The sequence below is a fragment of the Typha angustifolia genome, chromosome 12 (assembly GCF_048772165.1).
Source record: "Typha angustifolia cultivar Huaian chromosome 12, ASM4877216v1, whole genome shotgun sequence".
Classification (NCBI taxonomy): domain Eukaryota; kingdom Viridiplantae; phylum Streptophyta; class Magnoliopsida; order Poales; family Typhaceae; genus Typha; species Typha angustifolia.
This window is the reverse complement of record NC_133250.1, coordinates 8,993,153-9,020,419: the sequence shown is the minus strand read 5'-3', so window position 1 is coordinate 9,020,419 and position 27,267 is coordinate 8,993,153. Positions and strand designations below refer to the sequence as shown.

Genomic DNA, 27,267 nt, shown 5'->3' with positions numbered 1-27,267 from the left:
ATTGGAAGGCAGCGCCACTCCTTGGAAAATAGTCTGCCATTGCAGCAAAGCCCTTGGAATGTTCCATGAATAAATGGACTGATTTTCCTTTCAATCATAAGAAGAGCAAGATAACTGAGAATTGCCCCTACACCAGTGCTCTCTTTCTCTCCTAAGGACTGATGCAGATTATGTTCGTCATGAATCTCGATGATCCCAGAAAAGTTTTCATTTCACTTCAAGAAAGTACTGAAAGTCTCTACACAGTCTAACAATTACTTGCAACAGGGACAGGACATTTCTTACCCTTAGAATTGAACTACAGGACAAGTCAAGAAAGCTAAGTGAAGTGTAACAAAACTGCAGGCCAAGATTACAATGGCGACATTATAAGTTTATAACAGTAACAGGAGAACATGATTTACACTGCTTGGAACCCCTAAGTAACTGATTAATTTTGAGTTAAGCTTTCTTATAATAGCATGAGATCAAGAACTGATCATGTCGCCTAAATAAATCAGTATACAATAAAAAACAAGAAAACAAAAGGCACACCCATTGCAAGGCACCATGACAAGCCTTTACATAATCAAAAATGAAAATGAGAATCTCCAGTGTTAGTTGGCTCCAAAGGTGACTGATCGCTTTTGATTCTCCATCATGTCGGAAGTGGAAAAGAGTACCATTACGTGAATGTAGGAGTGAAATGCTGAACACCCAAGAGTGACTTGTTCATTTTCCTCCTAGCAGTTGTGGTTGAGCACAGTAAAAGTTCAAGAAGGACTAGTTTATCTGATATATCTTCATTGAAGCTGCAAGTTCTGCATCAAATCAAAAGAGCCGGTCCCCATCTTCACTGGCTGGCCAAGGCAGACACTAGCTGATGGGGATTGCAATGTATCTACCTCTCCATGGAAAGCTGACCCAATAATGAACTTGGTTGCTGTTTCGAACGTCATCTTTCCAAATGGTGAGGTGTTATATTCACCCATCCCCACCCTATTCATTGGACGATAGCCACCATGGAAAGTCATGAAATCTGCAATAAGATTCAGGTGCCGGATATTTACAAGGATCCCATATGCTTCAAACACACCCTTCACCTCCTGTATGATTGTAGCTCTTGCTGCCTCTACACCATATGTATTGAGCATTGCATGTATATCATTTGAGACAATTCTGTTGACATCCAAGTAGTCTTCCAAGTCCCAGAATGTTTGGAAATTCACTCCTGCTGTTTGCACCGTAAGAGATTCTCCTTTCTTCTCTTCAACCACTGAACAACGCTCAATATTTGTCGACTCCTTGATATTGACACGCTTTGCTGTTTTCTGAGCAATCTGCATGAGAATATTGATCTTGTGAACCCTCAATTGATTCAGTTAAAGTCACATAAATAATTTAATAATAATAATAATAATAAATGTACAAGAAAATTCGGGAAAAAAAAGTGACATCACTTCACCTTCCAACACTTTCATCAAGGTTTAATCAAAATCGGCAAATGTTAACAGATCTTATCCAATGGTTCTTTAACACTAAGACATACCAAGCTTCTGGCATCTTGATCTTCCACATAAAAACAAGCTCATAATGTTGGTTACACTCTAGAATAAATATTTTCAACTTCTGTAGAAAAGTGTATGTTTTACTTAATTCATAATGGAGAAGTATATGCTTAGCAGATTATAACTGTGAAATCTCCGATAAATTATGCAAATTCCAAGAAAATCCATTTGAACACTTTTAACCTAAAATCCATTTGTATCAGCTGCATCAGCCTCATCGGTCCCTGTATCAGCCGTTTCATTATCGGGCTATTTGTTTAATAAGATATGATTCAAAAAATATAAAATTTAGGAAAATTCTAAAAAATTGTAAAAATGACAACTGGTTGGTGGTAACAGCCACCTTTTGATTGATAGTCAGGAAAAAACTGAAAAGAGAGGAACCAAAAACTCCAAAGTCCATGCTTCATTATCGAGCTATTTGTTTACTAAGATATAATTCAAAAAATATATAATTTAGGAAAATTCTAAAAAAATTGTAAAAATGACAACTGGTTGGTGGTCACAGCCACCTTTGATTGATAGTCAGGAAAAAACTGAAAAGAGGGAAACCAAAAACTCCAGAGTCCAAACATGCCAGATTTCTCGCTAATTAGTTGAATCTTACTATGATTTGTTAATATTAATCTAAGATCAGCTGGATTCCCTACGATTGATTAGATTCTGATGTTCATGTGTAGAGGGAGCGGGGGAAATGGGAAAGACAAATATCATGTATGAGGTGGTAGGATTTGGGTTAGACCTGACAAAATCCAACTCAGATATAGACCAAGGTTATACAAGGAAAAAAGAATGTATTTAAGCCGTTTCCGCTGATATGGCTTGTGTGTCAGCCATACCACTGAAACCCAACCAAGACTATATATCCCACCATGGTTTCATATAGGCAAAGGCCAATAGTGATACATATTGATATCAGTTGATGCTTCAAACCATGCTTTAAGCAATCCCCATTACGTTATATATCATGATATCATATATGGTCCACCAATATCATGTCGCAATTGCAAGAATATAGCATGAAAATGTGGACTACCTTAAAAGTTAATAGGTTTCTGTATATTCGGAATCCACAAAATATCAGAAACCATTTTGCTCTTACAAGTAACAAACAGTTCAAGAAACCATATAGTGCGCATAGCATAAAAATTTGCATCTGGATGTTCTTTTCCATGGCAGTGGCTAACAACATTTGTTATAACACCACGGTGTAAAACAAAATTAGTGCAGAACAAATTCACAGACAATTAGCAAAGACGAGTTAAATCCCAAATCATTCCAAATTATGAATTATCCACTAACTATCTCCATATTGCAATGAAAATTTCTGCAATTGTACAATGACAAGAAAATATTTAACTAAGAACATTATTTAAATTGCATAGTGAACATTAACTATGATATCGTCTTACACTGCAGAAAGAATAATCTTGAGAACTAAGTACACCCTTTGTTATTACTTATTACACTACATATATAGACAATTCTAATATATCTGAAGTTGATTTTGGCAATTTACCTATATATTCATTGTATCATGATTGAAATACATGAACATATTAAAATCATGAGAAATCAATAGACATTATCCAAATGTGTATGCAAGATTACATGGTTTTGGTTTGCTATTCAGCTCAACAACATTTGCATATGTCGACATCCTTATGAGCCAGGACTAGTCCTAATAAAAAAGTATACCAAGAAAACAAGCAAGTTTTAACAAAATATCTGCTGCTTGGGATTTAGGACAAAGAAAAGTTAAGACAAGACAGGCAAAATGTTTTTCAATTGGCATCTGGATAACATGCTTATACATAAATACAGTATACACTATAAATAACCAAGAAAAATTACCTCAGCAAGTAAAATCCGAGTTCCTGTTGTGAAGATGTAATGGACCTCAAAATTCAAATCCTTAGCTTCCACGAAAATAGTCCTTTCAGGCTTTTTACTGCTTCTTTTTGGCTTTGTTGTTGTTTTCTTGGATTCTGATTTCCTCTTCTTATCTTTTTCTACTGACTTACGATCCTTATTTCCAAGCTCCGACATGGAAGTATGCCCAGATTTGGATGGGCTGTCAGGTGTTTCTGCCTCAATTTCATTTGGAACTTCTCCTCCCACTGTGTAGTCTTCATCAGCCTCTAGTTGATCAATTTCACTTTCAAATCCAGTTTGGGTCTCTCCATCATGTTCCTCCACAATGGTAGTGTTATCTTTTTCCAAACCGTCTTCATATTCCATTTCATCGCTGGCTTGTCTTTTCCTCTTTTCAGAATCAGTACCTTGTTCATCATCTGTTTCATCATCATCACCACCACCAGTAACACCATCATCCTTTTCCTCTCCACCTGATCTGCCTATATGTTCCTCTTCATCTACCTCATTTGACAAGCTACTATCGTCCTTGCTAATAACAACACTGATATCACTGATCTTTTTTATCATGTCCAGGTGTTTCTGTATGGCCTCCTCCATAGCATCCACAAATGCTGTTCTCAGGGTTCTTTGGCAATCCTCCAATGAAAGGTCGGAGTAAGAGGGATAAAGCTCAGATCGGTAAAGCTTCATTTTCAACTTATAAATGGTAGAAACCTGGTTCCCACGAATCGAGAAGGGAACAGTGCAGACCTCCATACTCTCTACAACATCTGCCACACAAATTCTCCTTAATTTAGCAGCAACACTTTCAGCATCCTCCCTAGAAAGCAGCACATTGCAGTGAATCAGTAAATAACCTTTTGATTCCCATACATCATAGTCTAATGATAATGATGATATATGTAAATACATATATGGGTTGGGGATAGAATAAACCAAGGAACTTAACAGATTTGAACAAGTATTGTTTTCTCTTAGGGTAATTCACTAGTGACATAAAAATATCTTTAGAGTAATTCACCTAGTAACCCTGTCAAGAACCCGGCATTTCATAACTGGAGTACGAATATCCTCTGATGCTGTCATCAATATTTCTTGTAAACGTGGAATTCCAAGTGTCACATTCATGTCGCCTCTCCCAGCAAAATGGAAAGTGTTGAGCCTGGAGATTGTAAGAAATTATTCCTCAGTTAATCAGGATGGTAACAAATTTTAGCAGTCAAAGAATTTCATGATCATATTCTCAAGTACTTAAAAGCAAGTTAGGAATTTTATCTACAACTAATACAAGTAGATGTTTTAGGTCAAAAGTAGGAAAAGCTTTAATCAAGGCCTTGCATAATTAGGTACTAAATAATAGGAAAAGATCATTGAGGACCTCTTTAGTTGGTCGGATACTAGAAAACATCATTCACAGTTTGACTTAAAACAAAGTATATCGTACCAAAAGGTAGACCTCAAGTGTAATAAGGAAAGTCTTTCATGACCAAGTCTATGCTTTATTAGGCTTGTCATAATAGTTCCGATATATTTCATTCAAGATAAACTTATAAAGGAGAATGAAAAAAAAAACACGTAATAAAGCTGGACCTGTAGAATCATCCAGACAAGTGTCAGATGAACTACTTGAACTGATGTTCCAACCAAAATTAACTTAGAACTCTTATGCGCCTTTCTAAAGATTTCTGCTGATAGTAGAAGGGTAGAATCATGCCACCTTGGTGCTTCAGTTCACTCATCAGACTACCTCACAAACAATTGGGTCATTTATTCAAGAACCTAATAGACATATCCAACTAATCAACTTGCTATATAGTTGTATGTCCTAAATAACCTTCAACCCAACTCTTATGCAGCTTTCTAAAAATTTATGCTGATAGTGGAAGGGTAGAACCATGCCAACGTGGTGCTTCAGTTCACTCATCAAACTACCTCACAAACAATTGGGTCATTTGTTCAAGAAAACTGATAGACATATCCAACTAAACAACTTGATGTATAGTTGTATACTTGTATGTCCTAAATAACCTTCAAACTAACAAGTTTATACAAAATGTTATCACAGGTGAAAGGGTGCAATAAAGTTGTATATGTTTTCTAAGCAAGCTTTCTACTGCAGTTAACATACATATTCATAATTAGTAACCAAATACAAATTCTTGTATAAACTTATTGGTAATTACTATGTTTTACAACCAAACAACAAATTATAAGTAAAGTTATAAATGTACCTAATTTGCATTTAAGGTGTGTATAAAATTATCCTTAAAATACCTACTGCACAAATAAAACAAGGCCTAAAAATGAGTACATGTGAAGAATTATGCATTAAGTGGTCTTGAAAAAAACCCCGACAACAAGCATGTGGCAACTATGAGCTAAAGTAATATCCTGTGCTGGCCATGACAGCATCATTCATGGCAGTGATTGAAGGAACCAATATTAATGCTTCAATGTCCCAAGAAAGCTCCAAAGCTTCTCAAGCACACTAAATTTGACAGGCTGTCATTTGGCTTATAAAAAATGTTATAGATTCAACAAACCTAGGATATTTCTAGGGAAGATTGTGTCGTTCTGCACTGGGCATGCCAACCAACATATGCAGTTGTGGTGGAATACCGAGACTGGCACCAGTAGAATGGTCCTATGAGTTGATTCGCTAGGCAATATGGTCATACCACAAGAATGCACATCCTTGCGTGTTTCAGACGTACTACTTTGATGATTCAAGTTGAAAATTTTACAGGTGTGATGAAGAAACAAATACTTCTTAGTCTATATTCCTATAAATTCACTAGAGCTCATAGCTAAAAGCTTTTGTAAAGAATGTGAAGAGGACATCTTACGTCATCTGTGTAGATGGTTCACCAACTGACTGTGCAGCAATCACTCCAACAGGCTCACCAGGACCAGCAAGACTTAGTAAGTACTTAACATTCAACAGTTTAATTATGTCCTTTCGCTTGATATCATGACGGCAGCGCTGTTGTTCTTTGGGAAGACGAGCAAAGCTAGTCGCTTTCTCTCTCAAAACAGACGGTAACTCCTTGATATAACCAGTAGCATCTGAAAGATGTCCATCCACAAGGTGACCGCTAATTTTATCCAGCACTACTGCACGATTCTGATATTGTGACAAAATAAAAGGTATCAGCAATTAGGGTTTGAAGAGTCAGGAAAAGACACATTCAACATTTGTGGCCTCACATCAGCAAGCGCTTTAAACTCGGATAGAAAGCTACATTTGAGGACGTCAACCCCATCTTCCCCATACATGAACTGCACAACTGACCCATCTACATCACGTACTGTCTGATCATAAGAAACTTTCAGACATTCAAGGTTTTTAATTAGACATCTTTGGAGGTACCCACTGCGAGATGTCTTGATTGCTGTGTCAACCAATCTGCACATGTAAAATGTTGCTCAACTACCTAAAAGGCTGGATAAGACTATATTTTACAAGAAAATTCATAAATAATGTTGATATTTGCAGGACTGTTTGAGCTCGGAGACGTGCTATACCCATCACGACCAGCCATGCAGTGGAAATAATATTCTTGAGGGCGAAGACCCGAGAGAAATCGATCTCCAATGAAGCCACCAGCCCTAGCTGAAATATCCCAGGGAGGAAAGCAAGGTAGTGTTTTGCCAGAGACCATACGTGGGACCCGTTTTCCTTCCAATTCTTGTTGTCCTAACAAAGAAGATATTTGTGTCATATTGACCTACAAGAAGAAATTTTTTAAAAAATCAGTCAGTTCTTCAATAAATAATTTTACGATTTTTATGCTTGAGAGAACTAGTCAAGACTGTATGCAGTTACCACAGTACATAAGTACATATAATTTAACAGATACCTACATTAGAAATTATTTGCTCAACATTTTCCTTTTAATTGCCTCACAATTTCACATAATCTAGTAGTAAAACAACAATCTACAATGAAATATGGCAGTGCATGCTTTATCTTCTCTATGTGACATCTTTGACTGAATGTATTGGTGTGTTTATTAGTCTATGTAGCTTAACATATTGAATATGTATCTTCTCTATGTGACATCCTGTCTAGAGTAACCACAGTAAATAACATATTGAATATGTACTCAGTGCGGATGGAGATATTAGACATGTTGTCTTGTTGGCTCCCGCACAGGCACATGGCATGGCAGACCATATATGCATATAGTGCGTCCATCCTTCCCACAGGAACATGCAGGCAGCCATCCTCACAATATATATATTCTGCTATATGTGGCAGGCCTCATAATGCATATGTGGGGCAATTACCCACCGCAATAATATATGCAACTTATGCTGCCGCTTTTCAAAACATCATGCATGGAATCGCAGGCAGCCTCGTATGCAGAAATGGTCCCTTGACCCCACATAAATTGAACCTGCATAGGGCTTATATATGCCAAGTGACGAAAGGCGTATATGTGCAAGACATATAATGGCCATATTTTAAACATGAAATTTACTTTGACTAGCTACCTGAGCACCTGATATCAAATTATAGATGTTGATCTCTACCAAGTTCCTTTTTCTTCTTTTCTCTTCCCGATTGGATATCTATTTTATTCAATTCCAGCAGTAGACAATACTGTGGACACTTTTAGCAACATCGGACGTTCAGTATGTGTAGCCAATCTGGCAAAGAAAATAAATGTAGTAGTAGAAGGAAAGGTAACATAGAGTGAAAGTGAAATAGAGAGAAGTCCTTTCAACTGAAAAGAGAAAGAGGAGAGGAATTTGAGGTAGTTTGAATCAAAATAGGAGGAAGAAGTTCAACCTACCACTGAAGACCTAAAAGAAAGAAAGACACAATTAGAGGGCAGAAGGAGACTAAGATACAGTACAACTCAAAGATGACAAGACTTCAAGTCAAGATCAGATATCAACCAGATTAACATCAACCCTCTAAATCTGGTGCCAATTTCTTATGCAAAGCAAATTCAGTCAGTAAGGGGACTGGCCATAAAGCTACAGGACCTGTCAATGAATAGGGTAATATGAAATATCTTCTTGGTTGCAGTTTAGGCTCATGTAACTTTATTGTAACCACTACAGAAAGTCTGCAAACATGAAAAGTCTAGATGAGGAAGAAGTTTAGTTCATGAATACTTGTGGGAGATGATTAGAATTGTGGACCCACGAAGGCACAAGAACATAATGATTATATATTCCCAGCTGACCTTTAAATTGTTAAGATCAAAGGCTTGGTTTTCAATATTTGTAGTTCTTGTTCTTGAGTGTCATATTGTCATGAAACAAAATTTAACTAACGAAAGCATTTATTGACAAGAACAGGAAAAAGGTAAAACCACAATAATGGTCAGCCATTCATCGTACTCTCTGTAAATAAAATCCTTTCAAGAGAAATGGCAGAAAGAGGAAAGTACATACCAAACCCCCTTTAGCTCCTGTTGTGGTCATAAGAGAGAGGCAGTTTTCTGGGAAGGGCTTTCGTAGTCCACGAGGAAATAAGAATTTATTCACTTCTGAAGTCACATTATTTAAGGTACTAGACATCATTCTATCCAAGCTAATTGTCGCAGCTTCTCCATTCCTACGTATGACCTTCTCAACCTCTCTTTGCAACTTTACTGGGTCTAAACAGAAAATTCAAAAGAAAAGAATTAGGATAAAACAGCAACTGAGGTGTCAACACAATGCAGATACATTCCTAACATAATGAGATAAAATGCTGTGATTGATTTTCTCTCTTCTAACATAAAGAGAAAACCAAACTAAGAGATATTTTTCTGCTGAACAATAAGAACCAACACTACAAAATAATTTGACCTAGATGTAACAGATAACATTGTCAGAAATATACTATATTGTAACTACTGTTTAATCTGATGAGGACATCTCTGTATTAAGGATATATAAAAGAATGCAGCACAAACTAGATCAGAAAATGAACGAAAAAAATTGCACAAGAAATGAACTTAAATGCTTTAAGCATATATTTATTGGTTAGTTTAAACAAACCGCTATCACTCTCCATAGTTCCAGTAAAACGCATGTGAACCTCTTCACTGTATATTTCACTTTTCTGTAGTATTCTTCTCCGCTGAGTATCTAAATTCTCAATAAGTAGAAGATCGTCTACTCCACAAGTAAATCCGTGCATCTGAAACCATATCATTTATTTCTTAATACCCAAGGCTAAGACCTTGGTCATTGCTATAGAAGATGTCAGAAAACAGTCAGAAACTGACCTGCAGAAACAATGTGAATAAACGACTGAACATAGACATCAAAATCCCTGCAGCATCTGCACCGTATAGCTCATGAACTGTATGAACTATCCCATATTTCCCAAACTGATTTTTGTCAATTATTCCCTTTATGAGTTCATTATCATAAATACACAATATAAGTTCAGAAAGATCTTCTCTGCCTTCATCCTTTGAGTTTTTTCCTTCAGGATGATTATTCTGCAGGTATTCCCGTGGTATTCTACCTTTACATTCAGCAGTAAAAGGTGGGCGACCTTTTGTGATATAGTTCAAGATTGCTGTTATTACCTGTAAAGACTAAGACAAGTTAGAATGATAAAATAAGGCAGTCATTCCCAAATCATTTCATGCTTCACAGTTCAAATCAAACAAAGAGGACCAAACAGATCCAATTGTTAAAGCTCAGAACTATTAACACCGATATTAACCTGCTTCCCAGTCCACAGAGGTATTGGCTTTAATATAGCAGGAGGGAGTGGATGTATTTCATCACTCGAATGAATGACAGAAACCTTCTTCTCAAGCCTAGCAACTTGAGAATTTCGGCAGGAAGCAGGCAGACAAGAATAGAGCAGCTGATGATATTCATCATGGGTTAAAAAAGTATCCAACTTTGTCAGAAGGACAGCACTTATGATATGATCCTGAAGTATGGGTAAGGAAAAAAAGATTAGTTGGATATTAACATGCACAATAGGTAATCTGAGTCCAGTTCTTCTAGCATAAGAAAGTTGAAATGAAACACATGGATATCTTACCTGAATCAGGCCCCTGATGGGGTTTCCACTTGTTGGGACGATGTACTGCTTATTTGCATCGACAATGATGGCTGCTTCTGCACGAGAAACTTCATCTTGTGGGAAGTGTACATTCATTTCATCTCCATCAAAATCAGCATTGTAAGTGCTGCAGAGAATGGATCTTATTAGCTACTTATAAACAAGAAAGAAAAAATCAAGTACAAGACAAATGCATTAGAAAACCTGCAATTAGCATAGTGCAAGCGAATTGTCTTATCCTCTTTCAGTACATAAACACGGTGAGCCATCATGCTAGGTTTGTGGAGACTGGGCTGCCAGTTTAAGAAATCAGTCAGGAAAATAAATAGAACCTAAAAAAGATTCAGAGGGACGCACAAAAGGAAGATATGTTGAAATTACAGAAGAGACTTCATAGCTATTCTACCAACTTGCTGATTTCTGGCTGTTCTACTGTAATAAGTTCACATCCTATTGCTAAAAAATCTGTAGACAAATTATGGCCTGCATGTCACCTAGTAGGTAGTAGGCCAAGTCAAGTACTCAAACTTGATTTAGAACCTACCTAGTCATATAAATAGGAGTAATGCCTTGATCTTATCAATTGCTACCAGTCACAGTAAAATCCATTTAATTGACTTCATTTATTTTACATCAGAATCTTTCCAGGATGGGATCTCAGAAGGGTCTTCGAAGGCTACTCGTAATTGTGTCATCTGTAATACCCCAACAAAAATTACACAAATTTCTAGATCCATGCCCATCTCACTGGTCATAACCTCAGGTAATTGGGACCAAAAACAGCAGATATATGCCAAATCTAGATGTCACCATTATAGCCTGAGCACAACTTGTACCCAAGTCCTCCCATTCAATTGTAATGTGGGATGATAAGTTGTATTTCACTCTCTTATTTAAGTTTCGAGAAGTACACTCCAAAGGGAGAAAGGCAGAAAAATTCTTTTCAAAGTTTTGGGAAGAGCTGAACTTATAACCCAAAAGATACCATTCTAATTTGGGAACCCATATTAGTCTTTCCAACCAAGAGATTCCCTTTCTATCAGACTGAAAAGGCTCCTAAAACATCCTCTTTCTCAAACTACCCACACCAGCCAGGCCCTCCTGTGCCTCACTCCTACCTTTTTAGTTTTCAGTGCCCGCCCAATGTACATATTAATTTCTTTTGCTTTATTCAATTTCCCTTTTTACTTGATAACATTACCCTAAAGGAACTTTACTTTGGCTGCTGATAGAAGTCATAGCAAGCAACCAGGAAGGCATTAAACATCCAAGGACTAATTAAGCTTTCACTTTTCTGCCTCACTTGTAGCATCCTTTCCTTTCTTATTTAGACTGAGACCAGCTAGTGTGAAGATATCAGAAAAGTTGCTTACATCATTTTTCTTCTGATATTTTGTGATAAATCTATGAAATGTGTTGAAAAATATACTTAATTCCAAACAAGTATAGAAGTGAATCAAAAGCTAGCAAACTCATCTATAAAGATGGCTTGTCATCTCATAATGAAAACCAATTGTTAAATCAGACTAAAATGCAAAGTAGAGAAGAAAAAAAGATTCCATTGGCGAAAAGCATATCAAAGCAGTTGCCTCACACAATAGTATACCTGTCGATTAGCAACTACAGTGTCCCCATTCCGTAAATGGCGAATGATAAACTTGTCTTCCGATTCAGATTCTGGGCCCTTGCCTTGCTGAGTAACAATTCCTCTCGATGCAAGTAACTTTTTTGATGTAGCATAGCGCCTGTTTGTTCCTGCTTGTAGTTTATACATGCTTTCTTTGTCCTTGTAATGTGTAGCTCCAGGATGAATATCTGCACCGTTAATGACAGCTTGACGTAGTTCTTTGGCATTCCAGGGCGTTACTCTCTGTATATCACATCAAATACTACTGCTATCAAAGTTCAATGAAGACAGCCAAGAAAAGAGAGTACCAAAAGCATTATAAAAACATAAGAAGCTTATATTTGTCAATAATTAATCCACCTATCCAGCATGATGAACATGAACTGAGAAGGGCATTCGCTTGTACTACTGTATATGTGAGATATACAAGTAAAAAATTTGAGAAACAATTTCAAGCACAGAAACAGTAAAAGATCATGAATGTATAGAGCATGCTTACATGATTTCAACAGAAAATGACCATTAAGTAATATCAATTCTTTGTTGCATCATTGCACATATGGAGCATACATACATTTGGGAACATGTTCAAGGCAGCACACCTCTGTATGAATCCATTAATCTAGAAATCAATTGAGATCAACATAACCAGGACCATACCTCAGGATATGTCAATTTCAGAGCAAAACAAGGAGGAATTCCTATTTCATCAACTCGCAAGTAAGGGTCTGGAGATATAACAGAACGACATGCAAAATTAACCCTCTTTCCCATCATTTTCTGTCGCAGAATACCATCCTTTTTCTCCAACAACTGACGATAACCGTTTACTTCCCTTTCGCTTTTCACTGCATGAGAAGTAAAGCCATTATCATTTATAAGCCTCAAAAGCAACTTACACAAGAAATGAAAGAAAAGACACTAAATAACCTATTACAAGATTCAAACAGATCTGTTATCATGAAATGCACAGGCAAATGCATGTAGCAAGCCAACAGCTTCATTAAAGACAAGATAATCATCTACGAGAATGATATATTAATGAATCAATAACATGATCTCAAAAATGGAAACATGTATGCTAACTTCGGCAGGTAATGTTGATTATATAGGTACTGTTCTGTTGTTGTCATACTGACCAAAAGTAGCTGGCACTTAAACACTGAACTGTTCAGATGCACAGAAGGAACTACCAAGGTAGAAGTCTTTCACAATGGGAGTCGTAGCGCAGGAGGCTCCCGCCAACGTAGGTTTTCTAGGGAGGGAAGATAAACAAAACTACGTAAGTCTTGGCCATAGGAGGCAAGCCTACCATCGCACTAGGCGACATCCTCAGTGGAAGCCTTCAACCATCTTGGAAGAAATATCCAACTTTACCTCAGTATGTGGATTGCATATCCTTAAGCATGTCAGACATTGAGCCACACAGCCAGTAAAGGGATCTTTTTAGATTGAATAATGAATGATAACTAATTTATAAATTGTTCGAAAATCAAACCCAGAAAAACACAGATCAGCAAGAAAAGTAACTTTAAGAATATTGACCAATTTTTATTTTTGTTCTGATGCAGAAAAACCACTCCGTAGTAAATGGAATACATACCAAAGCCCTTACTACTGTCAAACAACACATTGACACTGTTTTGAAGATCCATCCATCTCCTCAAAATATCAGGATGATTGGGATCAAGACCAATCGCATTTCGTAAAGCAATGTTGGACTCTTGTACTTTACTTAGTAAAACATTTTGTGGGTGTTCCAAAACCTAAAATTGATGAAATATATGATTAGTACAAAAAACTAAAAAAGCAGATAAGCAAATGAATTGCCAAATTGGAAAGCAAATGAATTGCCATATTGGAAAGCACATGTTTATTGCCATATCTGGAAAAGAATTCCTTTTCTCTTGAAAAGGAGGTATGGTCCAAGAAGAGAGAGATTGATAACATATTACAGTAGCAACATAAGGTGTGCACAGTAGACGGTAACACTACAGAAATTGTAGTAAATTAAGTAGGAAAACTAAATAGTTGACAGTGAAAACACAACTCAAAATCAAAGAAACAAGGTATTGTGCATATTTAGTGGCAGTCATAATAAGAGGCATGGATCCCAGTTTTGGGCGATTATGAGATGGATCGACCAAAATTGATCAAGACCAGCTATAGTGACCTGAAACCAATCTATCTAGGATCGGCCGAAACTAGAGGTGATCACCGAGCAGACCAACCGGGCTGAACACTATGTCCGACAACCTGCCTGCAAGTGGGTCAGGCCAAACCGGGCCGGGTTTGAACCAGGTTAAAAGAGTCTAGCTTGTTACCACTCACTTGCCTGTAAGAGAGCGAGATTGGGCTAGACGGGTCGGGCTTAAATACATGGTATTTATTGTTGAATGATGATCGAGCTTGCAACTCTCTATCACGACAAGCCCATTGCCTCACCCTCTGTCACCACCCACCCCTCAATAAGCAAAATGTGGCACACAAAAATTTGCCAAGCAAAGGTAATGACTTATCGCCTACCCACCTCTCCAATCAAATCCCAATCCCTACTGCAGCAATGCTCCCTTCTTACCTCATGCTGCCTCCGATTCCAACTCCAACGATATCACCGGCACCAATTTGAGGTGGTCGTAAAGGTTATCGACGGCATCTCCTCCGCTGCCAGTGCTACCATCTAGTTCACCAAATCCGTCGACATCTTCACCTCCACCGCCGGTGACCCGATAGCCCTCACCTCCACCTACAATCTCTTCTTCGCCACCACCGTTAAACCCATCGCCCTCACAGCCTCACCTCCACCTTCAATCTGCTCTCCACCTCCTCCAGTAAAACCATCGGCCTCCTCCCAACTGCCATCATCGCCCTCAATGTCGCCTGTGGGTTCTTCCCCACCGCTACTAGTGAACCCATCAACTTCGCCTCCTCCGCCACAAATCATCTCCCCCTCCTTCGGTGGATTATATCGCCTCGATGCCTCCGCCACTTTCTTGTTGGTGCTAGTGATATTGGAGGAGCTATTAGCAGAGAAGATGAAGACATGGCTGCACCCTCATCTGCACGGCTGCACCCTCATCTAATCAAGGCCGAGGATGGCATTGAAGAGGTGAGCAATCGTTGATCAACCATGGGAAGAAAAGAATTCTTCCCTTTCATTTTTTTAATTTTTTCCTTCTAGCTCTCTATCGATCGGCCTTCAGTTTGTTTTTATTGGTAAATCACAATTATGGACTTGTGGGCTGCAACAGTGGATTTGTGGCTTATGGGCTATAGCTTTTTGGCTAGGTCGAGCTTCCTAGCCAGGCTTCGAGCTGGATTTTCGAGTTGGGCCGATAGACGAGCTACAGAGTTGGACCAGGCGGGCAAAGAGCTTGGCTCGTGCCGCCCATTGGCAATTCAAGCGCGGGCTAGGCCAAGCCAGGTATGGGTCGATTGGGCCATATGATCACCTCTAGCCGAAACTCGTCAAAAATGGGTATATAAAAAGATTTAGGTCGGATCTAAATAGATTTGACTTGGGAAACATTAGTAATTAATGTCTCCAACTGCCTTCTCGTCAAGTGTCCAGTTTTTATTCTATATCTTTCATGTTCTCCTCCCACCCCTCACACTTCACCAAGCTGATTCGACAAGCTCTTTTGACTAATCTGCACTCTGGAAAACTCTGATGAAGTTTTTTTATCTTTTACTTTTTTCATCTCTTCTCTCTCTCTTTCTCGCCCACTCTTTAACTCCCTCTTCTTACTATTACTATACAATAGTAAAAACAAATAGAGATCTCTCTCTCTTCATTTCACGTCTATAACAGTAATTTACAAGGGTAGAAATTTACTAAATAGTTCGAACTTCATCATTGTTTTCAATAATTTTTTTTTTAGTTTTTAGGCTTCATATGTGAGTTATTTTTATTTTCTTATTTTCTATCATTTATTTTTTTAAATAATATTTAGAATTTTACACAATTAAAAAATAATCTGATCCGATGAAGACAGTGAATAGGTACCAATTTTTCAAGTGGCCAATCCCAATCTCCACCAGGTTCAAAACTTTAATAAGAGGTATGCAAAGAACGCTCTTAGATCCTTAGTACCTTACAACATGTCCTGGCAGCGCAACTCCACAATCATGTTAAAGTCAAAGAATAAGTATGAACTAGCTTACATCATGAGCACCACTCTCAAGTAAATTAGGCAACCACATGGTGAGCAACTATAGTAATTATTCATAGTTTAAATCTAATACCTACATTACAACCTCGTAGATATGGGAACTTCTATCAAACTTGATTGTTCGTCCACAATAGTATGGCACACAATGTCTATCAAGATAAATATATATCTATCAGCATACGGTAAACCATTGAAAGATATGAATTATTTCACATGCTTTGAGATTTGTTATGCTTGGTAAGTGATACACATTCCAAGTTTTTCAAGATTGGGTCTTTGCCAACGATGTGCAAATTGACATCATGATCTGTGAAATGGATACTACTATAAAGAGAAGGAAGAGGCCCTTAGTACGAACAATATAAGTCATAATATCTAATTTACTAATACTGATTGTTTTAAATTTGCTCACCCCACGAGTTGAGCTCCCAGCAGGCGGACGGAATTTATTTGGTGGAACAAGAAGAGTCTTCAGAAAAAACATCATATAGCCTTTCTTCCTTTGACACAAACTTAGACCTTTTTGCTGTATATCACATATAAGCATGCAGAGCTTAGCCTCATTTTCCCATAATCCTCTTAAAACAGTTTCTGCCTGAATAACAACAAGAAGATGTCTTTGTCATTCCTGCTTAAACTGAGAAGTATATACTGATATTCTCCTTGAGTCATCACTAGATCATTTGATAACGGAAGAAAAATACAAATGGCTATCGGAATATAGATTTTCAATGAAATGTAAATCAAACCTCAGCAGGTAACAGATGCTTCTGACCAGAAGATAACATTTTCTTAATGTATTCAGGCGGCAGACTTTTTAATTGGTTTTTAGCTTCATTCGTTTTTTGCGTAGGCAACGGCTCCTCATCCATATGCGAAAGAGTATCACCCTCTGATTGCTGAACTTCAGCATTTTGTGCCTCACTGGATGACAGATCCAGATTAGACTCTATTATCAGATTGCTTCTTATATCAGAAGCTAGCGTATCCTACAAACAATTAAACCAAACTCTTAAGACATGACACATGATTGTGTATGATAATCATGAGATAAATTTGATTTGCTAATAAATCTCATTAGCAGTCAGAAAACAAAGCAAACTAAAATACATTTATTTTCAAGCATAAAACACCATTCCACATCATTTGATCTGTAGCGCAGTGTAAGACGAGAAAGCAGATTTAATCATGTAAGTTTCCAATGTATCTTTAGCCTGCAGAACCAGTTTACTTGGCTAATATGAAACAAACTTATTATCTTATGAATAAAACAGCAAAAGCAAAGCAATTATAGGCTTCCAAGCCTTCCATGCATGCACATGTATATGTAATCAAAACCTGGTTTCCAATAACATATTTAAATATCTGTGTGATTTCTAATATATAAACCAACAAATGACTATTAAATGAATGTTAACTATCCATCAATGATCAAACAACTCCCAATAATTGACCTAAAAAGTGGCCAAATTGGACAATGTGCAAACGATAGAAGATGAAATCAATGTATTGAAAAATGGCCCTGGGTGCCAAGCGGTCACCCCACTACCTAGCGCCTAGACGGAAGGCGGTCTAGTATTTTTAATATACAAAAAAAATAAATAATAAAATATGATATATACCATATACTAAACTTATATATATATATATATAAGTTTTTAATAGTCCACTAAACCCTAAAACCTAAACCTAGCCCACTTCCCACCCAAATGTGGACATATTTAAGGTAAATAGCTCTCCTTCCGTACAATCTAACACCATCTAGTTTATTTCCCAACCAAGTTCTTTTCTTTTTTTTTTTCTTTTGAAAACTACTTAGGTTGATTTGTTGATTTAGAGAGAGCTCTTCTGACTGAATCCACCAGAGCCTGTGCACTGGCCTTGGATGATCATGTGGGAGATGAAGTGGGAGGCCTCGCGCGCCTCATCGCCTCCTCCGTCGGCACGTGGCGATTCTCCTCGAATTGCCGCTAGATCTTCTTCGCCGACTCCGTCATCATCATCGAGTTGCCGATGAATGTCCGCCGCGTCGCCAGCAGGAGCCCTCAATACGCCCCTAGTGCCTTCGCCTACAACTCACCTCTACACAACAAAATAGAAGACTAACAGTTTTAATAGGATTTGTTGCTAGCGGGCTGCGAGTTGATCGGCTAAGCTAACGGGTAAGCAACTTAAAAAGCCCGAATCGCCTCCCCCCCCCACATTCTCTTAGTCTGAGCCCTAAGCAGAGGTGGCAAGCGAATGATGATGGTTAACTCTCAATCCCATTGTTTCTTCTTTTTCTTCCCTCCCACCTTGTGTCGACCACATTGCCGAATGTGGGGTGGTCGGTGTGCCACCCCGACATGGCGGCCGCCAAATCTGCCTTTTAAAACACTGGATGGAATATTGCTTGAAAATTGAAATCAAAAAATAGTTTAAGAACTCTCCAAAGTACTGTTGAAATCTAGTGTCGCTACATGTACATTACAAGAATTCACTACATCGGGACATAAACATATACTTCAGGAATTCAATTTAGACATAAGATTGGTGGCCATCAGTTTTTCATATTTTCCTATGAATTAGAAACACACAGTAACCACAAAGTTTGAACATGACAACTTTTATGTCAAGATTTCATGATGGCAAACACGCTACAGTTGCCAAATCAATGGGAACTCATACATGGGTTTTGCAGAAAAGAAAGTATGGTCCCGAATAGGACAGTCACACTAAGTTTTCAAATGCAATAAATTGTTCGTTTAGATAAGTTATCATGCAAAGGAAAAGAAAATTAGAAATTAGCCAATAACAATACATTTAAATCATAGAAATGAAATTCCATGTATTATTGAAAGATGAGAATTGAAATAGAAGCAAGAAATCTCATGCTGAATAGACAAACCTATGCTTGACAAGAAAAGGTTTGGTAAGAGCAAAGCAAGCAATTTGATACCAAAAATTCATGTCTAGTTTTTTAAACAAAGGGTTTATTGATAATACAAGTATAGAAAATAAATTAAAAAAGATTAACATTTTAAGCAACCAAAACGAAAGACAAATATTGCATAATGCCAGTCAGTTCTGACAAGTCCTCTCCCTTTTATTTCTTTACTTCCAATTATTTGCCTATCTAATTGAGCCTAAATAACCAAATTCATAGCGCAATCGCAATGCTTATCAAAAGATACAGTATTATGGAAAAAAAAAGAGTAGTTACTAAAAAGAAAGTCCACTTGCTGAAGTACCTTGTTGAGCCAACCAAATGTTGGACTAGTAATTTTTGGATTTCTACTACCACAGTTTGAGCATTTCTTAGGTTTATTCCTTGTTAATTTAGAAAGGATAGAGAGCGCCTCAGTGTATTGAAGGGATGTCCATGTCTGTTTCTTTGAGCCTGTCGCATCTGGGCATGTTTCTCCAATATGATCAGCAGCATATTTCACAGCATCCTCTTCAGGAAAAAATAACTCACTCCATGAGCGAGTTTCTAAATTTCTAGCCTCAACAATGTCACCCCTTATAATAAGGTCCAGTTCTGAAGCATATCTTTGCACCTAATTTGACAAATAGGTGAATGAACAACAGAATAGGCAAAGATTCAGAAAGAACATCTATGAAATGAACTAAAGCAGAAGGAAAAATATAAGCAACCAGCATAGCATTACCTTTTCTTCATTCAACCTAAATTTATGGCAGTAGAAGCAAGTAATCTGAAGAATATTTTGAAGACTCCTAAAAAGCAAAGGGTTATAAAGTGGTTTTGCAAGATCAATATGACCACAATGTCCTGGGCACCGAACGGAAAGCTGACCACAAGATTTGCAGCTGCATAAAGTATTTAAAAAATCATGCATTAGAAATTGGCTCACAACTCCTTTATGAAACCGTAATTGCAGAGTTCATTAAGTAGACAAGATTACTCAAAATCAGCGGTACCAATTAAGCTCAACTCAAAATCATGCGATATTTCAAAGATGTAAAACATATAATCTGTACTAAGATGTACCATTAATCAACGCATTAAGTTGTTTGAATAATAAAGGTAGATGCAAGACAAAATTGAAAATTCTACACTGTACTAGGTAAATCATCATTTCTCAATTCTAGAATAGCAACAATAGCAACAACAATAAAACAGCCAAGCCTTTTCTTCTAATTATTTAGGGTCAAGTATATATATTATCCAAATTTAATCTCTAATTAGTGGAGGTGTTTATGTCAAAACCACATTCCGAAAGGCGCCTACATAATGCAAGTGTTCAAAACTCAAAACTTAAGGGATAGTATGGCGCAAATGCGGACGCATATTAGAGCACATAAGTGTTTGATATTAGGATGTATCTAATTGATAATGTATAATAAGCAATTGGAAATCAAGGCCTTGGAAAGAAATATAGAACATAGACTTTTCTCTCTCTATACAAAGTCTATCAATAATTGTAGTTAAGTTAGTATAGTAAGGCTCGGAGCCTCCAATAAGTCGTATGCCAGTCCTTTGCTTAGCGACATGTGGGGCAGCATAGGGATCACAAACATATGTGGCCAACTATGAGAGAGCATGGTCATCTTTAGAGAACAATGAGTCAAATCAAGATTATCATGTATTCTCTTAGTAATTCCTCGCATGCTGGTTTTGGTTTTCCCTCCCTGAATGAAATTACAATCTCAACTTGTACCAATGCACTACATGACTTGCCCTCTAAGAGTGCAGCACTTCTAATATTATCATTTATCATCATATTCTATACTTGTACTATCCGTAACCTCAAAAACACTCCATCAAAGAATTGTTGTTTCTAATTGTTCAAAAGAAATTTCCTGTAAAGCATTGCTGGTCTGATGGTCTGTCATCTCACGAAATATTCCTTCCAACTTAGGTGATCACAAAACACAGGAATTTTTCCATTATTTTCATTGGTAATAAATTTAGAAATGTAAAGAAATTTCTCAATCAACACCTAAATTTGTGCATTCCTTACAGATATTTTTGATCCATGCTGAATAATTTTCATGATTTGTACTTTCCATCGATTTTAAGGGCTTCTGATGATCTGATTAGACTTGATTTGATAAGATCTTTCTCACAATCTTCAGCCCACAAAATGTTAGGTTTACTATTATTAGAAGGAAAAAAACAGGCCAAGAATCTGAGAGCTTATCACGTCGTTAGTTAAGTTCAACAGTAAGATTTCATTCTAAATATGCAACTCAAGCAGGTCTGGATTCTAACTCATCTAAGGAAGGGAGGCAACTTGCAAGAGATGCTCATTAACTGGCCCAACATAGACATAAATGAATGGAAGGTTTCTAAAAACAGGTTATATCGCTAAAACAAGAAATCGAAGTAACTATCAGTCGGTGGTCAGGTCACATGAGCATTTACTGTGGAAAACAATAAGTACTTAACATGTTAGACAATTGTAACTCAACATAGTCAACGATGTTATGTAAAGTTAGTATTACATTTCATTCAGGTTCACTTTGGGACAATCTTGCTGAGTCAAAAAGTATATGCTATTTTTAGCAAAACCTTATGATGAAATTTTAGAGTATTTACACGATCAAAGACGTAACTCTTCACAATACAATGAGTTCTGACTTTCAAGAATAAAGGTATCCAGAAAACCTAATTTTCATGAAGTGCTAGATGTTGCAAAAATATTCTCGACAGTAAGAATACTAGTGTCAGAAGATAAAGGAGATATGGGTGGTGTAAGAAGTTAGAGAAAAAAGGTAGTATTACAGAATATGTCCACTGATACAAGGCAAAAGGAAAAAATGATCGAGAGAATATGAAAATTAAAGGCATTCCCATCAGCTTTCTTGTTATTTTGCTTTACTCTAGTATCGTTAGTTTGTTACATCATAATTCCATGTTCTTGTTTTTCAGCTTAAGCAAAAGAGTCTAATCTTGTGCCAAACTGGTTACTACATTTTACTTACTTTTCATTCATATATTGACATGATGGTGCAAATGTAATGGTAAATCACAAGTAGTAACTCAGAACACATTGGCCAATGATTCATGCATAATTAGTCAAGAATAGAAATAAAAAGTGCAAGCACTAAAAGGAAAAAACAAAAAAGATAGACAACTGAAATGCAACTCTTATCCAGGTAAGAAATTTGGCGCCACGACTGCGATGTATTAGCAACTCACGGGTCAGTATCATTTAGAGGACCCAATGCTGGATCATACAATCCGTCCGGAACAGGAGTGCTCTTGACATCAAGGAGATCAGGCCTCGTAATCTTCTTTACGCTAATCTTCCGCACTTCCTCCGGACTGTAAAAACTAAAGTGGACAGACTCCACAGTCTCTGATGCCGCCTTCACAAAGAGTAATAAGAATAAGTTACCCAGATAATCAAATCAAGCCACCAGTATCTTAATTAATTGCACATGTTCATAAAACAGCTTTAAAAATAAATCTCTGATCCAAAAAATTCTGGACTCCCACCATTGTTAAAAAGAATTAAAAAAAAAAAAACGAATACGAAGTGACGTCGTAATTTTCTTAAAAAACAGCTAAAACATTGGATTATCAAACAAATAAAAATGTGACTTTTACAACTATAAGATAAACCGAACACAAAATATTGGAACTCTTTGGCACCCGAGAAAGAATTAAAAAAATCAAAAAACTATATGGAAATTATAATAATGTGATCAGAGATTGATGAGCAAACTAAGAACTAGAGTGGCGAATAGAACCTCGTCGGATCGCGCGCCGGCCATCTCTGAACGGAGGAGCTTGCGACGGCTTCAAAGAGTGAGAGAAAGAGAGTTCCTGGAGGTTTATCGTGGACCTGTGCGATTGCCTCGGGCCTGACCGGCTTTCGCGAGAGCTTCAAGGTTAGGGCTTAAAAGCTCCTGTATCACATTGATGTGAGAAGGCCACTCTCACTTGCGATTGACCCTCTCACTACTCATCGACTGGCGAAGAAGCTGCAATAATTGGATTCGACCAGCGCGCCTCGTAGAAAACAAAATCAAAGGTACGAGACGGGGGTGGGGGGGGAGGAAGGAGACTCACTCTTCTCTGTCTAAAAGGGAGGTTTAGGGTTTTAGGAGGAAGAGGCCGTCAGGGTTAGAAATCAATTCCGATTGGGAAATCACAACCCGGTTAGGCATATTTTTATTTGTATATTGCGATTTAGACCCTACATTTGCACTGTTTTAATTCGACCCCTGGATCTTTTGATGAATGGAAATTTAAATTAAAAGAAATCATATATGTGACTGTATCTCTTCATTTTGCATCCAAAACATGACTTCTAAACTAGGAAACTTTTTTGGATACTTAAAAAATGGTGATAGTTGAGACGATCTAAGTGAAATTATTTTTAAAATTTTTCTTAGCATCCAAACAATTATAATGAGAGTATGATACACAAATAAGATAAGAGATAGAGTGATGAATCTTTACACAAGCTCTACGGTCGACTACAATAAGTATAAATAAAGCAATACATCAAACAAAAATTACTCTAGTAGAAACCCATAGATACACAGGTGCACAGAGTCTTGGGTCAGCTTATAACTCCATTGCGATCCAATAGCTCAAGACATAGTACTATAAATCTCCAAGCTAAGTAATCAAAGATCACCGACCGTCAAAAATAAAAGGAAGAAGAAAACTAAACACATCCAATATATATCAGGTTGAGAGAAGGGAGGAGAAAAACTTTCTCCCCTACCTTAGGATGAGTTCTAAAGAAGAGAGAAGCAATAAAAATTCCCCCACACTTTTCACAGTGCCACCCAGAGCTACTATCAAGCAAGGCTCCTTGCCTGAGCAAAGGATCACCGTCCCTCCCAGCTTCGGTCTTCTACAGTCACCTCCATCAATAAATACCTAAATATCTCTCATTTGACTTTAAAATCTAATTACCTATTCTTTTACTTAAAAACATTTATTTAAGCTTATCTAAGGGTATCAATATCATCTATAGTTATTTTAACATATCTATATGTTAACTGACAATTAAGAAAACTAATAATATATTGGTTGAGAAAACTAATAACATAGTATTTTTTAGGCATTGCAAGTAAAATACATGATTCAAATAATAAGCATCCAAATGATATAGTCGGAATGATAATAAATACAAAATATAGATTTTTTTTGATAAATTTTTCTTTAATAAAATACCAACAAAACACTTTACACCGTTATTAGTAGATCCATAAAAAATAATTAAGCCTACTCAAGCTCAGCTTAATAAGGCTTAATCAAGCTCAGCTCACATAAGGAGCCAAGATTGATCAACCGAATCAGAGTCATATTTAATTTCAAACCAAGCTTGATTTATACTTAATTTGAAATGAGTTGGAATTGCTTATAAAGCTACTCAGGCTTGAAATAGGCTTCTATTAAATTTAAGCAATTCAAATTTGATATACTTAAAATTAATTTCAAGCCAAGCTTTAGACTTAATTTGAAATATGTTAGAATTGTTTATCGAGCTCGAAGTATGCTTGCATTGAATTTAAGCATTTCAAATTTGATCTTTGGAGCTCCCAAACTCAACCCAATTATATCCCTACTTATTACTTTAACTCTACTTAGGGTGTTTTCTATGATTTAATCGAAATAAACATATAATGTGGAATACCAAATGTAGAAAGGAATTGCATGAGTAATCCTTTTCAGGGAATTTGCAGTTTTGCATGTTACACCTCAATTTAAGCAACAGCAGAGGCAACCCAAAAGATGCAGTTCTCCTCAAAGCAACTCCTCCAATATATGGCACCATGGACTGGAAGAGTTAACATTCTGTTACAAAGTTAAGATAAAAATTGCAATGAAATTGACAAAGTGAAGTAGGGAATCAAATGAGATCATTAAAGATCTTTAGATATAAAGCAAAAGGTTAAAAATATCAGTCAGTCGATTTATAAAGTATTCATCAACTTGCGCCAAATTTGTCGGTCAGAATATTCTGTAGCAATATTATAAGGTTGCGTAGAAAGTTGCGCAGTTGTAATGATTGTCTTTCGATGAGTTTGTCCGCGAGAAAGAAGAAAAAAATCTGGTGCTGGTGCGCGAGTTAAGGACTTATGTAGAAATTTCTATTGCTGTCTACAATAAGGAGGTGACCAAGAAATCTCACCAGAATTAGCTTCAATTATAGGATTTGGATGATTACATCCATATCTGGTTTATTCATCTTAACTTCGATTCTATGTTCAATTAGAATTCACCAAGTCTAAACGGTATAGGCTTGATCAGAGCTCTGAAGAGAATAAGGAGGTGAACCAAGAAATCTCACCAGAATTAGCTTCAATTATAGGATTTGGATGATTACATCCATATATAGTTTATTCATCTTAACTTCGATTCTATGTTCGATTAGAATTCACCGAGTCTAAACAGCATAGGCTTGATCAGAGCTCTGCACAGAATCTGTGATATGTAGTCATGTTCAAGTTACACAGGGAATAATTTTGGTATGGAAAACTTTTAACACACTGGTCTTTCTATCCTCTTATCTTTATGTTTGGCCCCCCACAGCTAAGTAGGGTATCCTTAACAAGCTAACATGACTATGTCTCTTGAATTTATTCAGGGCATCTTTGCTAAACACTCAAGCTAAAGAAAGAAGAAATAAGGACTCATGATTAAAGTCTTGTAAGAGGCTTAGAGTCGACAGCGAAAGATATTCTTTTGGTGGTCAGCTTCTATTTATCAACGACGTGGAAGACCTTGAACCATACTAGTTTGTTAAACTTAGTACTGCATCGCTATCGGCGCATATGTGATGTCGAAATTCTGATTGCTGAAATTATACTTCAGCAAGTAATACAGAATAGCATACAAAAGGAGATAGGTGCATACCGAAAAATGTAATTAGTTTCGCATTTCTGATAGGTTAGAATGCCAATTGCAGAAACTCTCCTAGTTTTTTTTTTCCTATCAGAACTTATTTGATGATAATTATGTATTTAAGGTTTAGGGATAAGATCAAGTTGCTCCATTTGGATGGCAAATAAAGGCAAGAATCACATTACTGCCTTGCTATAGTTAGGCTATAGTAACAACTGTCCTTTGTAAGGATACCAAAAGTTTGGAACAATACAACAATACTTCACAGCTAAGTACATTTACTGGTGACTTAGTTTCAGTTATATATCTCCTTCCTCCTAATAGAACAACACTCCACAGCCTCAACTCTGACCTTCGACTTCCGGTGGCGGTGATCACCATGAGCTGCTTCATGTCCACCGTGCGTGTTGCCGACGAGAGTTCCATCGGAGGAGGGGAGAATCAACTGAACACAGATCGCATCGGCAGGAGAAAACATAGGCTCTCAGCTGTGCTTTCGATCCTGTTTGCTCCTGTTGCTTTACTATTAAGCCTAGTCTGCGAGGGCAACAACGAAGTCGAGAATGTACATCTGCCTGCTTCTGCGACGTTGACCTCTGCATCCACCGAGTTACTGGTACGTGAGAGCATGCGCTACGTGATCTTCATGTAGGAAATCCTTTCAAAATAATCGAAATAAGATTCGTAATGCGATGATGCATGCATTATATTGTTCGCTGGAATGTTTAGGCTGCACTCTCATCAGAGGGAGAGGATGTACATGGAAGTACTTTCGTGTTGCCAAGGCTTTAGATATCGATAAAGGTTATGTATTAATTCCTCTCCTTCATGGATTCAGTGTAATGGAAAAGGAAGTGATGTTTATATGTATTATTCTTTCTTGTCTCTGATATTAATTCTAATTAGGAGGTTCTATAATATGAAGAAAGAAAGAAGAATACATAGATAGATAGATACATTAATGATCAGCACTGTTAGCATGCAGTAGGATGTTTCCTTCTCCAAAAGAGAAATGAATCTTGCTTTAACCTAGTTTTATAGTTCTTCTCTGGAACACTGAACAATTACTGTGGAGTGGAAATCCTTCTTTTAAAGTAATTTGGCTAATTTATGAGCTCAAGAACTAAAAAGATTTGTGTTCAGTTATAATCTTGCGTGATATTTCTTTGTTACCAAATGATTCAATAAGAACTATTAAT

The 27,267-nt window shown here is 37.0% G+C and overlaps 1 protein-coding gene across 2 annotated transcripts; it reads right to left on the bottom strand.

The window, feature by feature from the left end:
* Window positions 1-423: 423 nt before the first annotated feature.
* LOC140771760 (DNA-directed RNA polymerase I subunit 1) lies at window positions 424-23,299 on the bottom strand. 2 transcript variants are annotated; one of them, XM_073113427.1, is made up of 21 exons: window positions 22,954-23,299; window positions 22,400-22,569; window positions 19,905-20,064; window positions 19,485-19,793; window positions 17,004-17,243; window positions 16,667-16,849; window positions 13,686-13,848; window positions 12,743-12,930; window positions 12,062-12,325; window positions 10,660-10,748; window positions 10,435-10,582; window positions 10,105-10,320; window positions 9,656-9,964; window positions 9,426-9,567; window positions 8,835-9,040; window positions 6,951-7,153; window positions 6,633-6,831; window positions 6,272-6,549; window positions 4,447-4,587; window positions 3,402-4,245; window positions 424-1,319 (listed from the first exon to the last, which is right to left on the bottom strand). In XM_073113427.1, exons 1-21 carry the CDS (start codon window positions 22,975-22,977, stop codon window positions 783-785), a joined length of 5,013 nt encoding a protein of 1,670 aa, XP_072969528.1. In that variant the 5' UTR covers window positions 22,978-23,299; the 3' UTR covers window positions 424-782. The 2 variants fall into 2 exon arrangements, with proteins under 2 accessions (XP_072969528.1, XP_072969529.1); XM_073113428.1 differs by lacking the exons at window positions 19,905-20,064; window positions 22,400-22,569; window positions 22,954-23,299 and having other exon boundaries at window positions 17,004-17,178; window positions 19,485-19,625.
* Window positions 23,300-27,267: the final 3,968 nt, after the last annotated feature.